Source organism: Fulvia fulva, chromosome 2 (genome assembly GCF_020509005.1).
Source record: "Fulvia fulva chromosome 2, complete sequence".
Lineage (NCBI taxonomy): Eukaryota > Fungi > Ascomycota > Dothideomycetes > Mycosphaerellales > Mycosphaerellaceae > Fulvia > Fulvia fulva.
The window spans coordinates 5,682,413-5,699,714 of record NC_063013.1 but is presented as its reverse complement, the minus strand read 5'-3'; the positions used below and the strand labels follow the sequence as shown (position 1 = coordinate 5,699,714).

Here is a 17,302-nt window from a genome sequence, read left to right as displayed (position 1 = left end):
CATAGAAGTCCCATGAATCGCACAATGTCTGTACAGGATGATACAGCTTCCTCTCGAGTCTACTGAACTGCGTGTTGATGTTGTGCAATGATCGTCAACGCCAACAGAGGTTAAATAATGTCCGACTGGCTCCGCAATCCCGCGCAAAGCATCATTGTGCCGCTTAGTGGTCAATAGATCCTTCTCCCCAAATGCTCTGCGCGGCCCTGATAATGCGCAGCAGCAGAGGCAGCGGCTTGTGACGAGGATTACGGGACACTCTCGCTCTTGCTTGCATCCACGTGCGTCTTGACGATTCATCCCTCCGCGAAGCTCCCTCTCTCTCCCTCTACCTCACTCGGCCAAGAACAAGCAGCCGGCATTCTACCAACAGCTATCGCAAACACCCATCTTTAGCACTCACGGCGTCATGAGCATCGCAAGGACAACAGAATGATACGCAGAGCAATTGTGGGGGTCTGAGATACAGTCGTCAGCCCGTTTGGGCGCAATGGAGTGTTCGCAATGGCTATACCCACCTTGTCATTCGTCTTCGGGCTGCTGGTCACCGCATACTTGGGCACGTTTGTCCTGTTCGCCGTCTTGCGCATAGTCACTGGGGTCTCGATCCAGCGCGTGGGCTACAGCGGCCTCAGACGAATCGCCTTCAGCCCCACCCATGGTATCAAGATCAACCTTCGTGGCGTAGGCATCTCGCCGCACCGGCCCACCTTTGCTCTGCCAACGTGGTGCAGCTTGGTCATAACTGAACTGGTCGTGACGGTCGACCTTGAGGCGCTGGACGAGAGCAGGAGAGAAAAGGCCAGTGGAGCTCCGGAGGCTCGTCCGGAAACGCCTGCAGAACACAAGGATGAAGATGGGCATGGCCAACTGTGGCGCAGGCTCACCGAGACGAAAGAGAAGATCAAGCGGCTGCACAGGCAGATACGGTGGCTACGCTTGGTGGACTTGATCGCAACGGCTCTCACGCTGGACATCGTGGGCGTGGGCCGGATCAGGTTGGAGCGTGTGACGCTTTCGGTCGACACGAGGAAACAGACGGTCGACAGAAGCAGGCTGTTCCAACATCACAAGCACAAGCCGCAAACGCAATCTCCCGCCGAATGGAAGTCCATCGTCAGGAGTGTGCTGTTTACGCCCGAGGGCCGGGAGTCGACCGAAGTGCTGGACTACTGCACATTCAACATCCATGGAATGCTCGAGCAAGAACGTGAGGGGCTTCGTGATGCATCGATCGCCTGGAAATTAGGTCGCCTCAACATACCGTTCGATGATCTCGAGTATGCGAAACGCTGCGCCGATCTCCTGCGTGGTAGGTATGCGCAGCCTCAATCAGAGAAGCCACCGCCAGACATGTCCTTCGTTGACGTGGCGGATGAGATCAAAATGCCAGGCCCCGCCAACGAACATATAGCACAAACCGTTTCTGATTCTCGAGCTTTCGTTGCTTCAATCTTGCGCGGTATTCAGGAGGTACAGTTCGCGATCGGATTTGTGGGCTTGTCGAGGAAGCTTGCGGTCAAGGGTTACGCAGACAGGGATGTCTACTTCAACTTCGCTATGAAAGAACTTGGCCTGGATCTCCTGCGTCTTGATCCGAAAAGCCCAGCACACCGGATGTACTTCTCGCCCAAAGATGTGGCGCACCAGGCTCTGCTTACTGGCATCGCTATCGCTGCTGGCATCGATGATGGTCATGAACATCCGGAACGCATGCTGTACATTCCAATGATCACTGCTACAGTGAAGACGACATTGCCTTCTCGGACTGTCCATTACTCTCGGGCAGATGGTCCGAACGACAAGAACACCAATATCCTGTACGCAAATCTGGTCTGTACATCGCCTTCTGTCGACTTGGATCCGAAACATTTGCCCCTGGTGCGAGAACTCCTTAAGAAGCGTTCAGGCGGTCGACAAGGTCACGCCAAGTTGAGTCACCATCAGCTGATCTCGCAGCTCCTGCCCAAGGCACATCTGAAGATTTCTATCCAAGAGCCGGTCATTCGAATATCATTACCGCCCATGGACAAGAAGAATACGGAAGACGATGATTTCGACCTTCTCATATCTTCGGTGTCTTCAGTCGCACTGGAGTGTGAATCTTCTCATGCTACAGATGGCCAGAACCACTATACCCTCAATTCATATTATCGCCTCTCCAGACATCGATTGTGCTATCAGACTGCCACTGGTGATAGACACGATCTACTGCACAGCGACTTCGTGGAAGTACAAGTCGATGTCAACGCTCTTCCCGATGTTGCTGTGATCGCGACCGGCAGAGCGCAGACTTTCACAATCTTCCTCGTGCGGCCTGATATCTGCGAAGGTGTGCGTCAAATCGTGAAACAGTTGCGACGCAACGTGCTAGCACATCACGATGGCAGCAAGAAGAAACAAGCCAGCTTTCTGCGCCAAATGCCGGCATGGCTCCAGCACCTGAAGCTTGAAGGCTCAGACTTCGGGCTCGAGCTTGCAGGCATTGACGAGCAGGTCTCCAAAGACACCCGGGGGTTTGGACTGCAACTTGAGTCCTGGACGACCGAATACAAAGCTCAACGTGACGACCCCCGTGACCAAGAAGATATGACCGCCCGTCGAAAATCCATCACCCTCAAGTCACCAGGCAAGGAGAAGAACAAGCCTACAGAACACTCTTCGCCCAAAAAGAGATACCACACTTTCGCTGATGGTCGGCGGCTGACATTCCATCTCCAAAACCTGGAAGGACTGATCGCGGATTCCATCGAAGATTCTGAACCCGAGACCTTTCTTTCACTGCCACGCTTCGAAGTTGCATTTTCAACAACGACCGATCCTCACGGTCCCATATTTCACGTCAACTCTTTCGCTAAGAGCATCATGGTGCAATACTCGTTGTACAACCACTTTGCAGTAGGTGTGGCCGCCATGATCATCAAGAAAACCTTCCTCGACCGGGAGAAGGAGGACGAGCACGCTCAGCCGAAGATCGCAAGATCGACAAGTTTTGGCCTATCCGTGGCAGATCCAACTCTAGAAGAGATCGCAAGTCGCGAAATTACCGCAATGGACTTCAAAGCGAGCCTGGTGCAGATCAAGGGCCGCATGCCTGCGGATCCACCCATGATGTTGCAGATATTTTCTCTCGAGTGCGGAAGGCATCGCTGGTCAACACCGTTCTTACGGAGCAAACTGGCTCGCATGTATGTCCGGGCACCGGCAACGAAATCAGCCTGGAGCAGAGTTATCAGCATCAAAACCTTCAGATTTGACCTCCGCGAGGTGAAGCGGAAGGTTGGGAAGCAGAGTGTGCACGAAAAGTCCGTCGATGTGGTCACGGAGTCCATCCGCATCTCGATACCGAATTCTCTCGTTGTGCACTCGATCTTCGATAACATCACGAACGTGGTGAAGACAACCAAGCAATTGCAACATCACTTCATCACTGGAACGAATGAATACATCCTTACCAAGGAGCCAGAAGGTACGAAGCACGTACCTCGCATTACGCTTCGTACCCAGATCTTCTTGTTTGATATCGAAGACAATTTGTTCGAATGGAAGCTTGGCGCAATCTACCGAGCCGGATTGATGGAGCAGAAACAAAGACTAGCCCGGGAAGATGCTTTCAGGCTCAAGGAGAAAAGGATGGCGCGCTCTGCCGTTCGTGGTAGCTCGAGGCTACGTGCGCAGTCTGCTCAGCTTGGCGAGGAATCCAGCTCTGACTCACGGCAGCCACACGTCACCCATCGTCGGAGTCGAAGTCATGGCGGGAACTCTCCCAGTCCAAAGAACAGTCAGCGGCAGTCGCGGCGTAAGATGCGCTATGACACAGAAGGGAAATGTGGCATCAGTGAAGGCTCGACAGTGTCTCTCAAAAAAGCAAGAGAGAGACTGGATCATCTGAACGCGCAGTCGTGGAAGCATCGCATTGATCGCATAAAGTGCTTTCAAAGCCACGCCATCCGCGAGATGAGGAAAGTCTTCGGCGTCAATGACGAGCTTGACGACGACGTAGAACAGCATGAGCCGATATTGGCCTGGAGCAGAAGACCAGGACTGATGGTTATCGCCATCAGTGACTTGAGTATCACTGTCGACAAACCTTCTTTCCCGATAGAGGACTATCCGAATTTTCTGCACACTGTCGGCAAAGGTATGCCGAGGGACATGAAGTATGGTCTACTACTGCCGATGAGTTTGCACATCACCATGGGCGAGGCCAGGATACAGCTTCGCGACTATCCACTGCCAATTTTACACATTCCTGCTCTGGGTAGTGGGCAGTCCCCGAGGATGCCAGCAGCATCGATGAAGACCGATTTTGTGATAGCTGAAGAGTTCAGAGACATCGAGTCGCAACGAAGCGTCAATGTAGAGGTTGTACCACGGGAGAAGATGGCCCATGGGTCGAGCGGCTTTTTCATCGACGTCAGACGAACGATTTCTGCGGTCAAAACCTACTCGGACATCAAGTTCGAGATCAATACCAGTAACCCAACGAAGATCGCTTGGTCAACATCGTACCAACCGGCGATTCAAGACACCATGCAGGTGTTGGAGAGCTTCACCAAGCCACCTATCGATCCCTCTGACAGGGTCGGGTTTTGGGACAAGATCCGTCTGACCTTCCATTCCCGCGTCAATGTTGCATGGAAAGGCGATGGGGATGTCCACCTAATCTTGAAAGGCTCTCGAGATCCATATGTCGTTACAGGGACTGGTGCTGGTCTGGTGATGGTGTGGCGTAACGACGTGAACTGGAGCATTGCCCAGCACGATGATCCTCGTCGATTCTTGAAGGTCGACAGCGGAGAATACCTCCTTGCAATACCGGATTTTAACAGCTATGCTCGGCGCTCGCAAGAGCTACAGGAGGGTGACGATGCAAGCGTTGGAAGTGGCTCCAGCACTGGTCGTCGAGATGCAGTATTCAAGAAGGTGGTCATGAAGCTTTCTGGTAAGGTCACTTGGCTCGCAGGTCTGATGTTCGAGCGAGATCTGGCAGACGGGAAGCGCACTTTCGACTTCAAATCTCACTACGACGTGGTCCTTAAGCATCCTGACTGTGCGAAAGGTGTCGAGGGCCAAGAATATGATGCCTACCGCGGGTTCAGAAGTCACCACATCCACATGTCCATCGCTGTCGCAGCGCCGCATGACCGTGACTGGTCTGTGTCTAACATCAAGCCGTCAAACAATTACAACTCGGTGCACTTGACACCACGATTCTTCTCACACTTCTTCAACTGGTGGTCGATGTTCTCGGGCGTGATGTCTCTGCCAATTCGGCAAGGACCACTATGGGGTGTGACCGAGAAGAAGAGCAAGAAGTTCGGCCGTCATCTTGCCACGCTCAAATACAACTTGCTGCTCTCGCCGCTATTCATCAGCCACGTCTACAAGCACAAGGATGCCGAGGACTACCAAGCACAGACTGTCTCGGCCACTGGGCTGAAGATGAGACTCGACAGCTTCATGCTCGATGTGCACCAACGACGAGAGCACTTTGACCTCAAAGATCGCGAGGGCGCGCGAGGCAAGCAGACAAGCGGTATGCGCATCAACCAAGCTCAGCTAGACTTCATTTCCGCCGATCTACGTGCTCTGTCTGCGAACATAGAAGGTACCAGTGCAGAAGACATCGAAAAAGCCAATGATGATACGCTCGCCTCGCTGCAAGGTCAAGCACCATTGGTGGACATGTCCAAGTTTGACATACCCGACAACGACTTCACGTGGATCGACATGGACGACTTTGTGGAGCTTGACTGGATACTACCTGCAGAAGCTGATCCAGAGACCAAGATTCTGCCGCTGGGCTACGCCCCAAGGTTCACGTACTTCCGCCAGACTGACCACAACGGCACCATCGCAGCTGATCCGTCTCGGACCAGTCCTTTCGGCGACGAGCCTACCCATTATTGCGTGATGTCGGCAAAGAACGATCCGCGACGAGTGCAGACCGAACTCATTGAGAGGCGTTTGGCGTCGATCAAAGAGAAACAGGCGCAGAATGTCCGCGCTGTAGGGGAAGCTGAGCTCAAATTCGTCCAGGAGCCACAAGCCGACAGGGCGGAGAAACAGGCGCTTCAAGACAAACTGAACACGCTGAAGAGCCATACGGATCACTTGCAAGGCAAGCACGACTTTCTTGAAAGAATGCTGAATGACTTGCTGCAGAGACTTGACGAGAACGACCCATCCGCTGTGCCCGATCTTGAGACCAGCGAAGAGTTCTTTGAGGCACACGAGAATACCCGCCGACAAGATCCCGGCATGTCCAACATGGACTCAGCGCCCCTCGCCGATTACACTAGCGACTTCAACAATCGTTTCATTGTCCATAACGCGCAGATCAAGTGGAACAACTCCCTTCGAAACATCATCTTGCGTTACATCCATCAGAACGGCCAGCGTCGTGGCTTCGTCTACTACATGTCACGGCGCGCGGTCAAGTTTATACTCGAGATCCTGGAGGAGCGAGAGAAGGCAGAGAAGTCCTCGACGCCAACTCGCCAGAAATCGCACGCTACGACGTACAGTGCTATGTCACCAAACGTTGACGATGAAGCCACCGTCCAGGGTCGTATCGACCAACTACTTCGCGATGGCCGCAACTTTGTCAACGCGGACGAGCCTTTCGCGGAGAAATGGGATTCAGGACAAAGTGGTGGCGGCCATGATGACATCTCGGTTGAGTTCACGCCGCTGAACACCTACCACTTCCGCCTGATCGCGCCCCAAGTACAGCTGCAGAGCGAGAAGAACCCCAAATCTGCAGTCTTGGTCACTGCCAAGGGCATGCAACTTAAAGTTGTCCAGATCATGGAGAAGGACAAAGTCGACGACGACGTCAGTGGACTGGTTCAACGGCGCTTCAATGCAGCTGCAGACAGTCTGCAAATGTTTGTCACCAGCGCGAAGACGTTCACGACTGAGTACCTCCACTTCTACTCTGCTAACAGATATGGTGTCAAAGCTGGCACGTACTGGCCTCCCTGGGTGCCTATGGAGATCATGTTCGAGTTCAAGACCAATCCTTATGGTTTCAATCGTGTGGTCCATCGAACTTCTGCCAGTTTGAGGTTCGATAAGTACAACACTTTGCGTCTCAAGTACAACGACGACATCTCTGGCGGTGAGCCAAAGACCGCAGAAAGTGCAGAAGAAGCAGAAAGTCGAATGGATCATGTCTGGCTGGAATTTCCGCATCTCCGAGCGATATGCGATTCTACGCAGTACTTCGCATTGTATATCATAGTGATGGATCTGCTGCTATACAATGAGCCCCTCGAGAAAACGCGTAGCGAGCGGCTCGAGAAGATCATGCTAGCATCCGATTTCAGCGACTTGTCTGGTACGCCCGAAATGGTACAGATGTTGCAGGAGCGAATCCGTCAACTCGAGGAAATTAAGATGCACTTCCAGGTCAACGAGAAATACCTTGATCGTCAAGGCTGGAAGGATCGCATTGCCATGGACCAAGATCTTGCAAGCTGTGAGGACGAGCTTTTCTTCATGATGAAAGCAATCACCACATCCCAGCAGCATGAAGAGAACCCTCGAGGCGCCGACGACTCTGCGGGCATGCTTCATTTGCATATTGCATCGAAGGAGATTGCGTGGCATCTCATCAGAGACAAGAACGAGTCGCTTATGGAGCTTCAGCTCAAGAACGCCACGTTCGATCGTACTGACAACTACGACGGGTCCAACTACAACAGTATGGAGATTGGCTTGATCAATGGATACAATCTACTGCCCAATGCCCTTTACCCGGAGATCTTGACTCCGTTTACGGATGAGAGCAAAGGTGGTCGCCGGTTGGGGAATACCAAGATGCTACGCGTCCACTGGCTGATGCTTGAGGCCATTGCCGGAATCCCCGTCATGGACTACTTTGAAGTCGACTTGGTGCCTTTGAAGGTTCAAGTCGAGCGTGAAGTCGCCAAGAAACTGTTCGAGTACATCTTTCCAGGTGTTGGTGGCAATGCTTTTGACGGCGGCGGGTTTTCGCCTTTCATGGTCAAGAACATGTTACCGACACAAGAGGAAGAAGACGAGTCTGGTGAAGCAGGGCCGCAGGATTCGCAATCTGTACTTGGAGTTGAGTCGCCGGACCCGAACAACTACGCTGGCGAGCGCAACGGACCAGGTTCCTTTGAGCAGCGCATGAGGCCAACACTTACGCTTGGTAAGCAGAAGAAGGGCAAGAATTATCAGCGCGGACTCGGGATTCCCAACGGGAATCAAACTGGTCTCCATGGCTTCGCAATCTGGCAGCACTCGAACAAGTCGCAAGAAGGAAGCAAGCGAGCACTGGCTTCACGACAGACTCTGTCGCAGACCAGTCTATCTCCCATGGCAAGGTCGCCTAGTGAGCGCTCTCTAAGCACAATGCGTAGCACCGCCGGTAGCGTCGATGGTGACAAGCGTGTGTCTGGGCGCGCAACCAGCCACGATAAGAAGAAGAAAGACAAGGACAAGTCCAAGGAAGGGACGTCAGATGATCTGACGCAAATGATGACCAGAGCGTCGAATTACATGACTTTGGCTTACGTCAAGATACCTGGCATCGTGTTGTGTCTATCGTACAAGGGACAAGGCAAACGAAACATAGAAGACGTGCACGGTCTGGTCTTCAAACTGCCCACGCTAGAGTATCGCAACAAGACTTGGTCGAATCTGGACCTGGCCTTGCAGATCAAGAAGGATTTCATACGATCTTTGATCAGCCACACAGGCGCTATCATTGGCAACAAGTTCAGCCATCACAAGCCAAGTCGACAACAGCAGTCCCGGCTTAGGGAGCTTGCGAATAGGAGCACATTCATGAGCCCGAGCGCCAGCGAAACGAAACTCCTTCCAGGCCCGCCAGACTGGCAATTCCGCACTGCCGGCCCAAATGGCTCGGAGACGAGTAGTATTCAAAAAGATAGCTTCGACGACACTTCCGGTCGGCCTGCGAGCGCCAGGCCACCTAGTAGCAACCTGGCTAGTAGCGTGAGCTTCACTACCTCGTCGCCTTCGCGCTCTGTCAGCGAGCCCAGATTCTCAGGCGACACAGCACCTGATCAGGTCATGCATGGCAGCAGTATCAGCGAGCAGAACAGTCCTCATCCAACACCACGCCCACTTCCTCGTGCCCTGCACAATGCAGCCAACAGCGATGCTGAGGGTAGTCGTCCCCGGGCAACTAGCATTACCAGGCACTTATCCGGCTTCAGCGAGAGACTGCGTCAACGGCAGGCCACGAATGGGAACCATGGGGCAGAGAGCTCGGCGGTGGAGGACAATGAGGAGACGAAACGCAAGAGCAAACTTCTCTTGGGGCCACAGAAGCTCTTGGGTCGTTTTCGGGACTAGGGGGGAAAGCATTTCCTTTGGTTGTTTCTTCGTTGCATCGCATGGTATGAGGGAGGCGGGCAGCGGCATAGAAGAGCTTTGTGATACCCTCTGGCTGCTTTTATTTCTCGAACAGGATGGGACTACAGGACGGTTATCAGGGAGACACGGAGGCATTGGCACTCACTATGAGTGTAAATTGAGTCCAGGTGTATGATGGGACGGCCACAGAGTTCTAGATCTTGTCGCTTTTACAGCTTCGTGGGTTTGTACATACTTTGCTTTATGGTTATTTGATCTGTCAAGTCCGCACATGCTTTCACGAATATGGAAAGTGAGCTGTTAGTATTGTGTCAAAGCTGACTGAAAGGTCAACGTCATGTCTCGTACATCTATGTGCTACAAAGAGTCTCCTCTCGCCATCAAACACTACAGTACGCTCAACCATGGGTATCTCAACATCTACAAAGTCCAAAGAGTGGTGTATCGCGCTCGCGCGTGTACTGGAGCTTTCCAGCACATCAGACTTCCTGCGTCTGATTTGAAGCCATTGTCCCCAAAAGTTCGTGGACACAGAAGCATGACCCCTCCATTTTTCATCACCAAGACATCTTCCTTCAAGCATTTTGCCTCATCTCGATACTCGCAGGCGTCCCCGGCCCCGCCTCCTCCACCCTCGGACTCAACGGCGCAGGAATCAAAGAGTCCGGATTCGGCTTGAAGATCGAAGACAAACTTCCCATTCATCGATGTATACCTCCACCTTGATGTTTCGACAGCCTGTTCCTAGCTAGCGGCGGCGCTAGAATTGGCTGCACTGCATGATTCTTGAGCAGTTCCTGCCGCGATCTTTGTCGTTTGGATTTTGGTCGTAGTGGTGAAGGCGTTTTCGGCTCGTCGTCCTTCTTCTTGCTGCCGGCTGTGACCCATGATGAGATGGAGCGAATGCTCCGCGCTGAGAATGAGAGCCGGCCTGGTGGAATGATTCGAGGTGTCGGAGGTGCTTGCGAATTGGTCCAGCTCCAGCGATCAGCTGCGTCGGGTGCTTCAAGGTGGAGGTTAGGGTGTTGGTTGGGCGCGGTTGACGGACGCTCCTGCTTCATGTTGTGATAAGACGTCTTGGAGTGTATGAAGTGGCCCATGACGGGCAGTTCTTCGCTCGGGCGATGAGCTGTGAGCGCTTTTTCTGGCTCATTCAAGGACGGCCGTGGTGGCGTAGCGTTCAGGAATGTTCGCGAGCCTTTGGGGCGGAGAGCTTTGCCCGATCTTGATGTATGTGGCCTGGAAGGTACGAGAGGTTCTGGTGTTTGTGGACAGAGATCCTTCGCCAGTGATGACCCGTTCGAAGCTCTCTTTCTCGGAGGCTTGGGAGCACCGGCCAATAAATGTCTCGAAGATCTCACCGAAAAGCGCTCTGAGCGGTAAATGGGCAACGCTGTCAGGCTTTCACTTAGTGAGCAGGGCCCAGTCATGTCAGGATTCGATTGTGGTCGGAAGCGAACTATCTCAGAGTATGATGCACCTCTACGTTTGCGCCACATGGCAAACATAAGGAGTGCCAGGATGAGAGTGCCTCCTACAGGATGTCAGCGGCCGTCATCTAGAACAAGCAAGAACATACCGATAGTTGTAGTGCAAATGACTACCTTCTTTGCACTACTCGATAGCCCGGATGAGTAGTCATCGTTGGGTTGTTGCCCAGTAAATGCTGTGCCAGATGCTGGAATCGTGCTCGTCGTTGGGATGCTCGACGTGGGCGTGGCCGCTGATACCGTAGACAGCGGCGCGTAAGATGATGTGTACGTGAAAAAGCCTGACGATGGTTCACTGTCGTTAGCAGCCATCAGCTACGTCGTATCGAGCAGTTCGGCGTTGAGAGCGAATCTTGTTGGCGAGACGTGAGGTGAAGGTTGGTATGTCACAATCGTTGGGAGGCCTGAACGCGTGATCAAGTAATACTGCTAGATTCCAGCTACGAGGTGGAAAGAAAGTGGAAGTGGATGGAGAACGCTCTACGCTCTGCCGATGGGAGGTCTTTCAGTCTCGCACTCGTTGCGGTCCAGCGATGGTAAAGGGCAGGGCAGTGTGTCCCAGCAGTGTGTCAGACCGCGGTATCCAGAGAGGGCCAGACGTTTGCGGGAGCGTCACAGCGGACGAGGTCAAGGAAGTGTTTTAAGCCGTTGGTGTACCTACCGTGCAAGGCCATCTGAATGAGCTTGTTGCGGGCATGATCCTTACCTCCAAACGTGCAAGAAGGCAGCTACGGCATCAGCCAAGGACACGATGAGGTAGGAGGTATCATTGGAGTTGGCGCAAGGATGAAGCGTGGTGGATGCCGCATGCGTAGAATTGCTCCAGGGCTTGCTACGGCCCGCCGGTGTCACTCTTGCTGAAACGCCAGGCCAGGTGTTCCTAGGTTGTGAGCCGCCTGTGGCCAGAACAGGCGAAGGTGAAGAGGTGAGAACTGAGAAGAAGTCGGATGCGTTTCACGTTGGTGCTTTGCGCCCCAGATGATCTGCGAGCCCTGCGAGGCTGCGACACCACAGACACGTTGCCGAGTACCTACATGTATCCTACATGCATATTGCCCATCTGCATGGCGGCGAGGACGGGCCACGAGACGAGAATGCTACATGATGATGCAGCACGAGATCGCACCTGCCACATGCGCTGCAAGCGTCGGCGACGAGAAGCAATGAAGCAATGCAGAAAGTGCGAGGTCATCTGTCAGGAGTGTACATGTATGCATCGCGCAGGTACATCACCAGCCCAGCCATCTTTCGCCTGGTCGGGAGTCAGGAGTCAGGAGTCGGGAGTCGGGAGTCGGGACCATGTGACTTCCAAGGTTTCCACGACTTTCCTCAGCTAACCGTGTCGCTCCCCCACCCGCGAAGCGGGTGTCGGCCACCTTAATAATAACTACTACTTCGATAATAATCCCTACTCCTACACCTTGATATACGCGTTCTTTCGTATTATACCGTAATAAAGTTATTATTATAGTTGCTCCTATCTACTATAAGGAGGAAGACCTTATTACTAAAGCCTACGAGTAGTACTAGGAGTAGTAGAATCGACCCCTAGTTACTGTAGTAGCTCGTAAGTAGGAGGTCCCCTATTAACGCCTTACTAGGCGTATTTAAGGCCTTCCTTTGAGGAGTATACGTAGTAGGACTAATAGACGCCTATCTAATAAATAAGAAGTAGTACTTATTACGTACCTTAAGCAATATAATCTAATAGGGGTATTAGTACGCGTCCGGACGACTATAATTAGTACTAATTTAATCCTTACTCGATACTATAATAGACTAGGCCCTCTACTACGTATTAGCTATTACTAGGCCTTAAGATAGCTTAAGCGAAACCCTTAGTAGAAGAAGATAAAGTAGTAACTACTAGATATAGCAAGAGTAGCGGTATACGATATAGAAGATATCTAGTAGTAGTTTAAAAATATTAAAGAGAGGTAGAGACCTACCTTAAATACGAGCGAAGACCCCGCCGCTAAGCGTTATACTACTAACCGATATTGTTTATAAATAGTATTATAGAAGAGTTATTCTATTTATATATAAGCAAAGTCGCTTACTTAGTATCGCTATCTTAATCTTAATCTTAATCTTAATCTTATAATCTCGTAATCTCGTAATCTCGTAATCTCGTAATCTCTTCTATAATTAACCCTCATTACTATAGCTCTTATTCTTACGTTCCTATTTATTAACATCTATATCGTCTCTACTATTAAATAGGTACGGATTGATAGTAGCGGAGTAGAGTAAGAGATCAATCTTTAACTAACTAATAGTACAAGTATATAGCAATATATCAGGAACTAATATATTAATTATGTTAGATGTCTATCTAAGCTAAAGGGGAGAGAAGGTGTCACGGCGGCACTTAGAGTAGTCTATTATCCGAAGTGAGCCTAGATAAGGCTCCGCTAGTATAAAGCTTACGAGCTTTACGACCTCGTCTTTTACCTATTTAGGTAAGCCGGTAGCGCGGGTCTAAGCGGGCCGCTTACGTAGCCGTGACATTAAGAACTAAAGTCCTAGATTAGGGTATAATCTTAGGTACCTAGTGATCTTCTTTAAAGCCTTTATATAGTAGGTAGATAGGTCACTTATAAATAGATAGATAGATAGATGATTCATTTACCCGTTGTGGTGCCCTCCGGCCCATGCGGGTTTATGTCTATATATGTTACTGCATAAGGTAGGAAACCTATTCCTAGGTAAAAACCTCCTCTCCTTCTCTAATAGCTTCCTTGCCATGAGTTCTCAGTTTTCCTTCCATTAGGGTGCACTAGTGTCATGGTGGTTAGCCTCTGACTACCTTGTCTGCAACCCTAGAGTTGTCCCCCTCTTCCTGCTCTCCTCCTCCTTCTTTCTCTCCTCAATCCATCTCTCTGTTTCCCTAGTAAGAGAGAACTGCTCCAAAAATCCTTGGTGGATGATCCACCTTGTAATTCTCTGGAGGTCTCCCTTATTGCTGATCATGGCTTGGAAGTTTCTGTTCCTTGCCCTTGCCCTCCATTCACCTCTCCCTGTACTCCATTCTTTGCAAACCAGAAGTCTATGTTCGACATTCTGGGACAGGTAGCCGCATGGGCAACTCTTGTCTTCGATACCTGGGACTTTTCTCTGATGCAGGTATGCCCTGACTCCGATGTGTTCAGAGCGGATTTGTATTGCTATGCTTGCTTCTGACCTGGTCAGGTCTGAGTACAGTAGGTAGTTGTGGCTACCAAACTGTTGGAGTGCCTTTGGGGTTCCTGGCCTCTGTGGGGTTCTTGTCCATTCAGTCTTCCAGAGGAGTCCTGCCATCCTTTCAGCTAGAGACTGTTGCTTCTTCCCTTGGCTGGCTGCTGATCCTCTCCCTTGAGCCCTTCTGTCCTGTTCCTGCTGGGCTAGGTGCAGCTGTTCTGTTAGTTCTTTGAACTTCTGCAGGTCCTGCTGCTTCTGTGGGGCTGGATTGGGTCTTGCTTGTCTGTGCCTTCTTGTGCACTGGCTCCTGATTTTGTTGACTGCCTTCTGGATTACTAGCTGGGCTGGGTATGCAGACGTCTTTCCTGCATACTGGTATCTCAACCCTTGAAGGTAGAGCTTGGCTGGTGGGGAGCCAGACTCCATTTCGACCACCCTTGTTGGAGTTGACTTGTATGCTCCAAGCACCTTTTTCAGACAGGAGGCTTGGGCTCTGCTGATGGGATCTGCAATTCTCTTTGGGATCTTGTCTTGGGCTGACCAGATCTGGGCTCCATATAGCATGGCTGGCTTCACAATGGCCTTGTACATAACCTTTGCTTTCGCAAATGTGGCTCCCCATGTGGAGGCTGTAAGCCTGTCAATTGATTGCCTGTTGTTGTCTGCTCTTGCCTGTGCTTTCTTGACCTGTGGTCCCCAGCTGAGCTTTGGATCCATCCATATTCCTAGCACCCTTAATTCACTTGAGGGTTCTGTTGTGTGTCCCTGAATAGTGATTGGGGCTTGCATATTGTGTCTGTTTCTGGCTCTACTGAAGTGGACGAGTTGATACTTCTCTGGGGCAAATCTGGCTCCATGTTTCCTGGCCCATTCCTCACATTCCTTGTGTTTCTTCTGCAAGATTCTGCAGTTCTCTTCTGTGCTGTCTGACCAGGCTAGGATGTTTGTGTCATCTACAAACCCTGAGGCTGATGTGTTTCTGGAGTTTAGCTTTGCTGGCAGGTCTGCCATAAAGAGGAGAAACAGGATTGGAGACATTGTTGATCCCTGTGGGATTCCTGTCTCTGTAGGCATGCTGTCAGATTTGTATCTGCCCAGTCTTAGTCTTGTGGTTCTGCCTCTAAGGAAGGACTGGATGAACTGGACTGTCCAGTTAGGGATAGCCTTCTGTTTTAGGATGTGGATCAGCCTCTGGTGTGAGACATTGTCAAAGGCTCCTGATATGTCTAGTGAGAGGAGTGTGGCTGCTTTGTTGTTCCCAAAGTGCCATAGGGTCTTGATCTGCTCTGTGATAAGTTCCACAGCTGTTAGTGTTGATCTTTGTTTCCTGCCTCCCATCTGTTCTTCAGGGAGGATTCCATGTTCTTCAGCTAGGTTTGTCAGCCTTTCTGCTATGATCTTTTCCAGGAGTTTGCCTAGTGTGTTGAGCAAGGCAATAGGTCTGTATGCCTTTAGCTTTGTGTAGTCCTCTTTCTGTGGTTTTCTCAAGACCACAGTCAGTGACTCCTTGAAGTGTTTAGGGCAGTGTCCTTGGGCCATGCACTGTGAAAAGATGTTTGACAGTGCAGGGGAGATCTGGTCCTTGCATGTCTTAATGAACAAGTTTGGAATCCCATCTGGTCCTGGGGCCTTGTTTCCTGAGAGTGTCTTAATGATGCTCTTGATCTCTCCCTCTCCCACTGTGCAGGATTGCTCTAGTGGTGTTGGATACACACTGCCCTCCAGATCCTGCAGGTCAGCTTCTACCTGTGTGCCAAAGAAATGTTTCCCCAATGCCTGTGCCTTTCCTGGGAGAGTGTGTTGGATTACTCCTTCCTGGTCTTCAATGTTTGGAAACTGGGGCAGCATGTTTCTGTCCTGTGTGGGTTGTCTTGCCCACTTTGCTAGTTTCCACATCTTCTCAGGATTCTGGGTAATGGATCCAACTGTTGACCTCCACTCCAGCATCTTGTCCCTCTTGATCTGGGCCTTCTTGTCTCTGGTTGCCTGGTTGTATCTGTCCCATGCTTCCTGGGAGTGGCTCTGGGTAAGGGCTCTCCTGGCCTGCCTGGCTGCCTTGACCTTCTCTGAGCATTCCTTTGTCCAGAATGGCTTCTGGTACAGTGACTGTTTCTTTTCTCTGGTGTGGGCTGCCGCAGTTTCCTGCATTGTTCTAACCAGTTCTGCCACTGCTTGGTCTATGTCTAAGGCTGTTTCCAGTCTCCTGGTCTCTAGTCCAGCTAGCTTCTGTTCCAGGTCTTGTCTGATCTGTTCCCAGTTGGCTGCCTTCCAGGCCAGCTGAGGTTCTAGGTCTCCTTCCTGCTGTGTCTGTGTTTCAAACTCCACCTGAATTGGGAGGTGATCTGATGAGGACTCCAAGTCCTGGTTAACCCAGCATCTGGTGACCTTCTGCTGCAGGTCATGTGATGCAAAGCACAGGTCAATGGTGCTTGAGCTTGCTCTCTGTGACCAGGTAGTTAGGCCCTTTGGGGTAACTAGGTGCATGTTGTTGCTTTGGGTAGTGGAGAGGAGTCTGTTAGCTAGGAAGTGATGGGCAGGTGCAAAGTCTGATCCCCATGTAGGATGGTGCAAGTTGAAGTCTCCCAGCACGATGTGTTGGGAGTCACTCTGCAGGATGTCTGGCAGCTGTTGTAGTGTGCCCAGCTGGGTGCTGCTTCTGGAGCTGGGGGGTGGGTTGTATACACTGTGGATGTGGATGCTGCCTTGGTTAGTGTTGAGTCTGACTGAGGTGATGTCTCCCCCTTCCTGTTGGATTTGTTCCCAGCTGTCTGTTGCCATCTCTTTGCTGATGTACATGCATGTTCTAGGGGTGCCTTGTTTGGCTAGGAGTGTGTGATACCTTGGGTCGTTAGCAGTAGATGGTCTGTTAGATTTGCTGTTGATCCAAGGTTCCTGGACTGCAATAACTAGGTGTTTCTTTGGGTCCAGTGCTTGGAGAAAGCTTCTCTGGACCTTGTGCTGGCTTTTGTTGACGTTGTACTGGATAGTGGTAAGATTAGGTGTCTCAATCATGACTCATCCATGCTGTTCTCCTGCTGGTCTTCTCGTGCTTCCTGCTGCTGGCTGCTATTTGGGATTGTGGTAAGGTTGAGCCTGCTTTGTGACGGGTCTCTTCCTGCAACCACAATTGATTTTGGTCTACCCATAGCAGGGTGGCCTTGGGCCTGTGTGGTCTCTTCTGTTCTGCCTCTTTTCAGAGGGTTGTAGACAGTCCTTAGGGGTTCTTGGGTGATTGTCCCTGTCTGGAATCTGATAGG

General features: G+C 51.3%; 2 protein-coding genes across 2 annotated transcripts; one reads left to right on the top strand and one right to left on the bottom strand.

The window, feature by feature from the left end:
• Positions 1 to 504: 504 nt before the first annotated feature.
• CLAFUR5_03508 (UPF0648 protein) lies at positions 505 to 9,354 on the top strand (the record flags this gene model as incomplete). Its single annotated transcript, XM_047902656.1, has 1 exon — positions 505 to 9,354. One exon carries the CDS (start codon positions 505 to 507, stop codon positions 9,352 to 9,354), a length of 8,850 nt encoding a protein of 2,949 aa, XP_047757814.1.
• A 722-nt stretch (positions 9,355 to 10,076) lies between these two features.
• CLAFUR5_03507 (uncharacterized protein) lies at positions 10,077 to 11,177 on the bottom strand (the record flags this gene model as incomplete). The annotated part of the gene is made up of 2 exons (XM_047902655.1): positions 10,077 to 10,909; positions 10,955 to 11,177. The coding sequence occupies 2 exons, from the start codon at positions 11,175 to 11,177 to the stop codon at positions 10,077 to 10,079; spliced, it is 1,056 nt and encodes a 351-aa protein (XP_047757811.1).
• Positions 11,178 to 17,302: the final 6,125 nt, after the last annotated feature.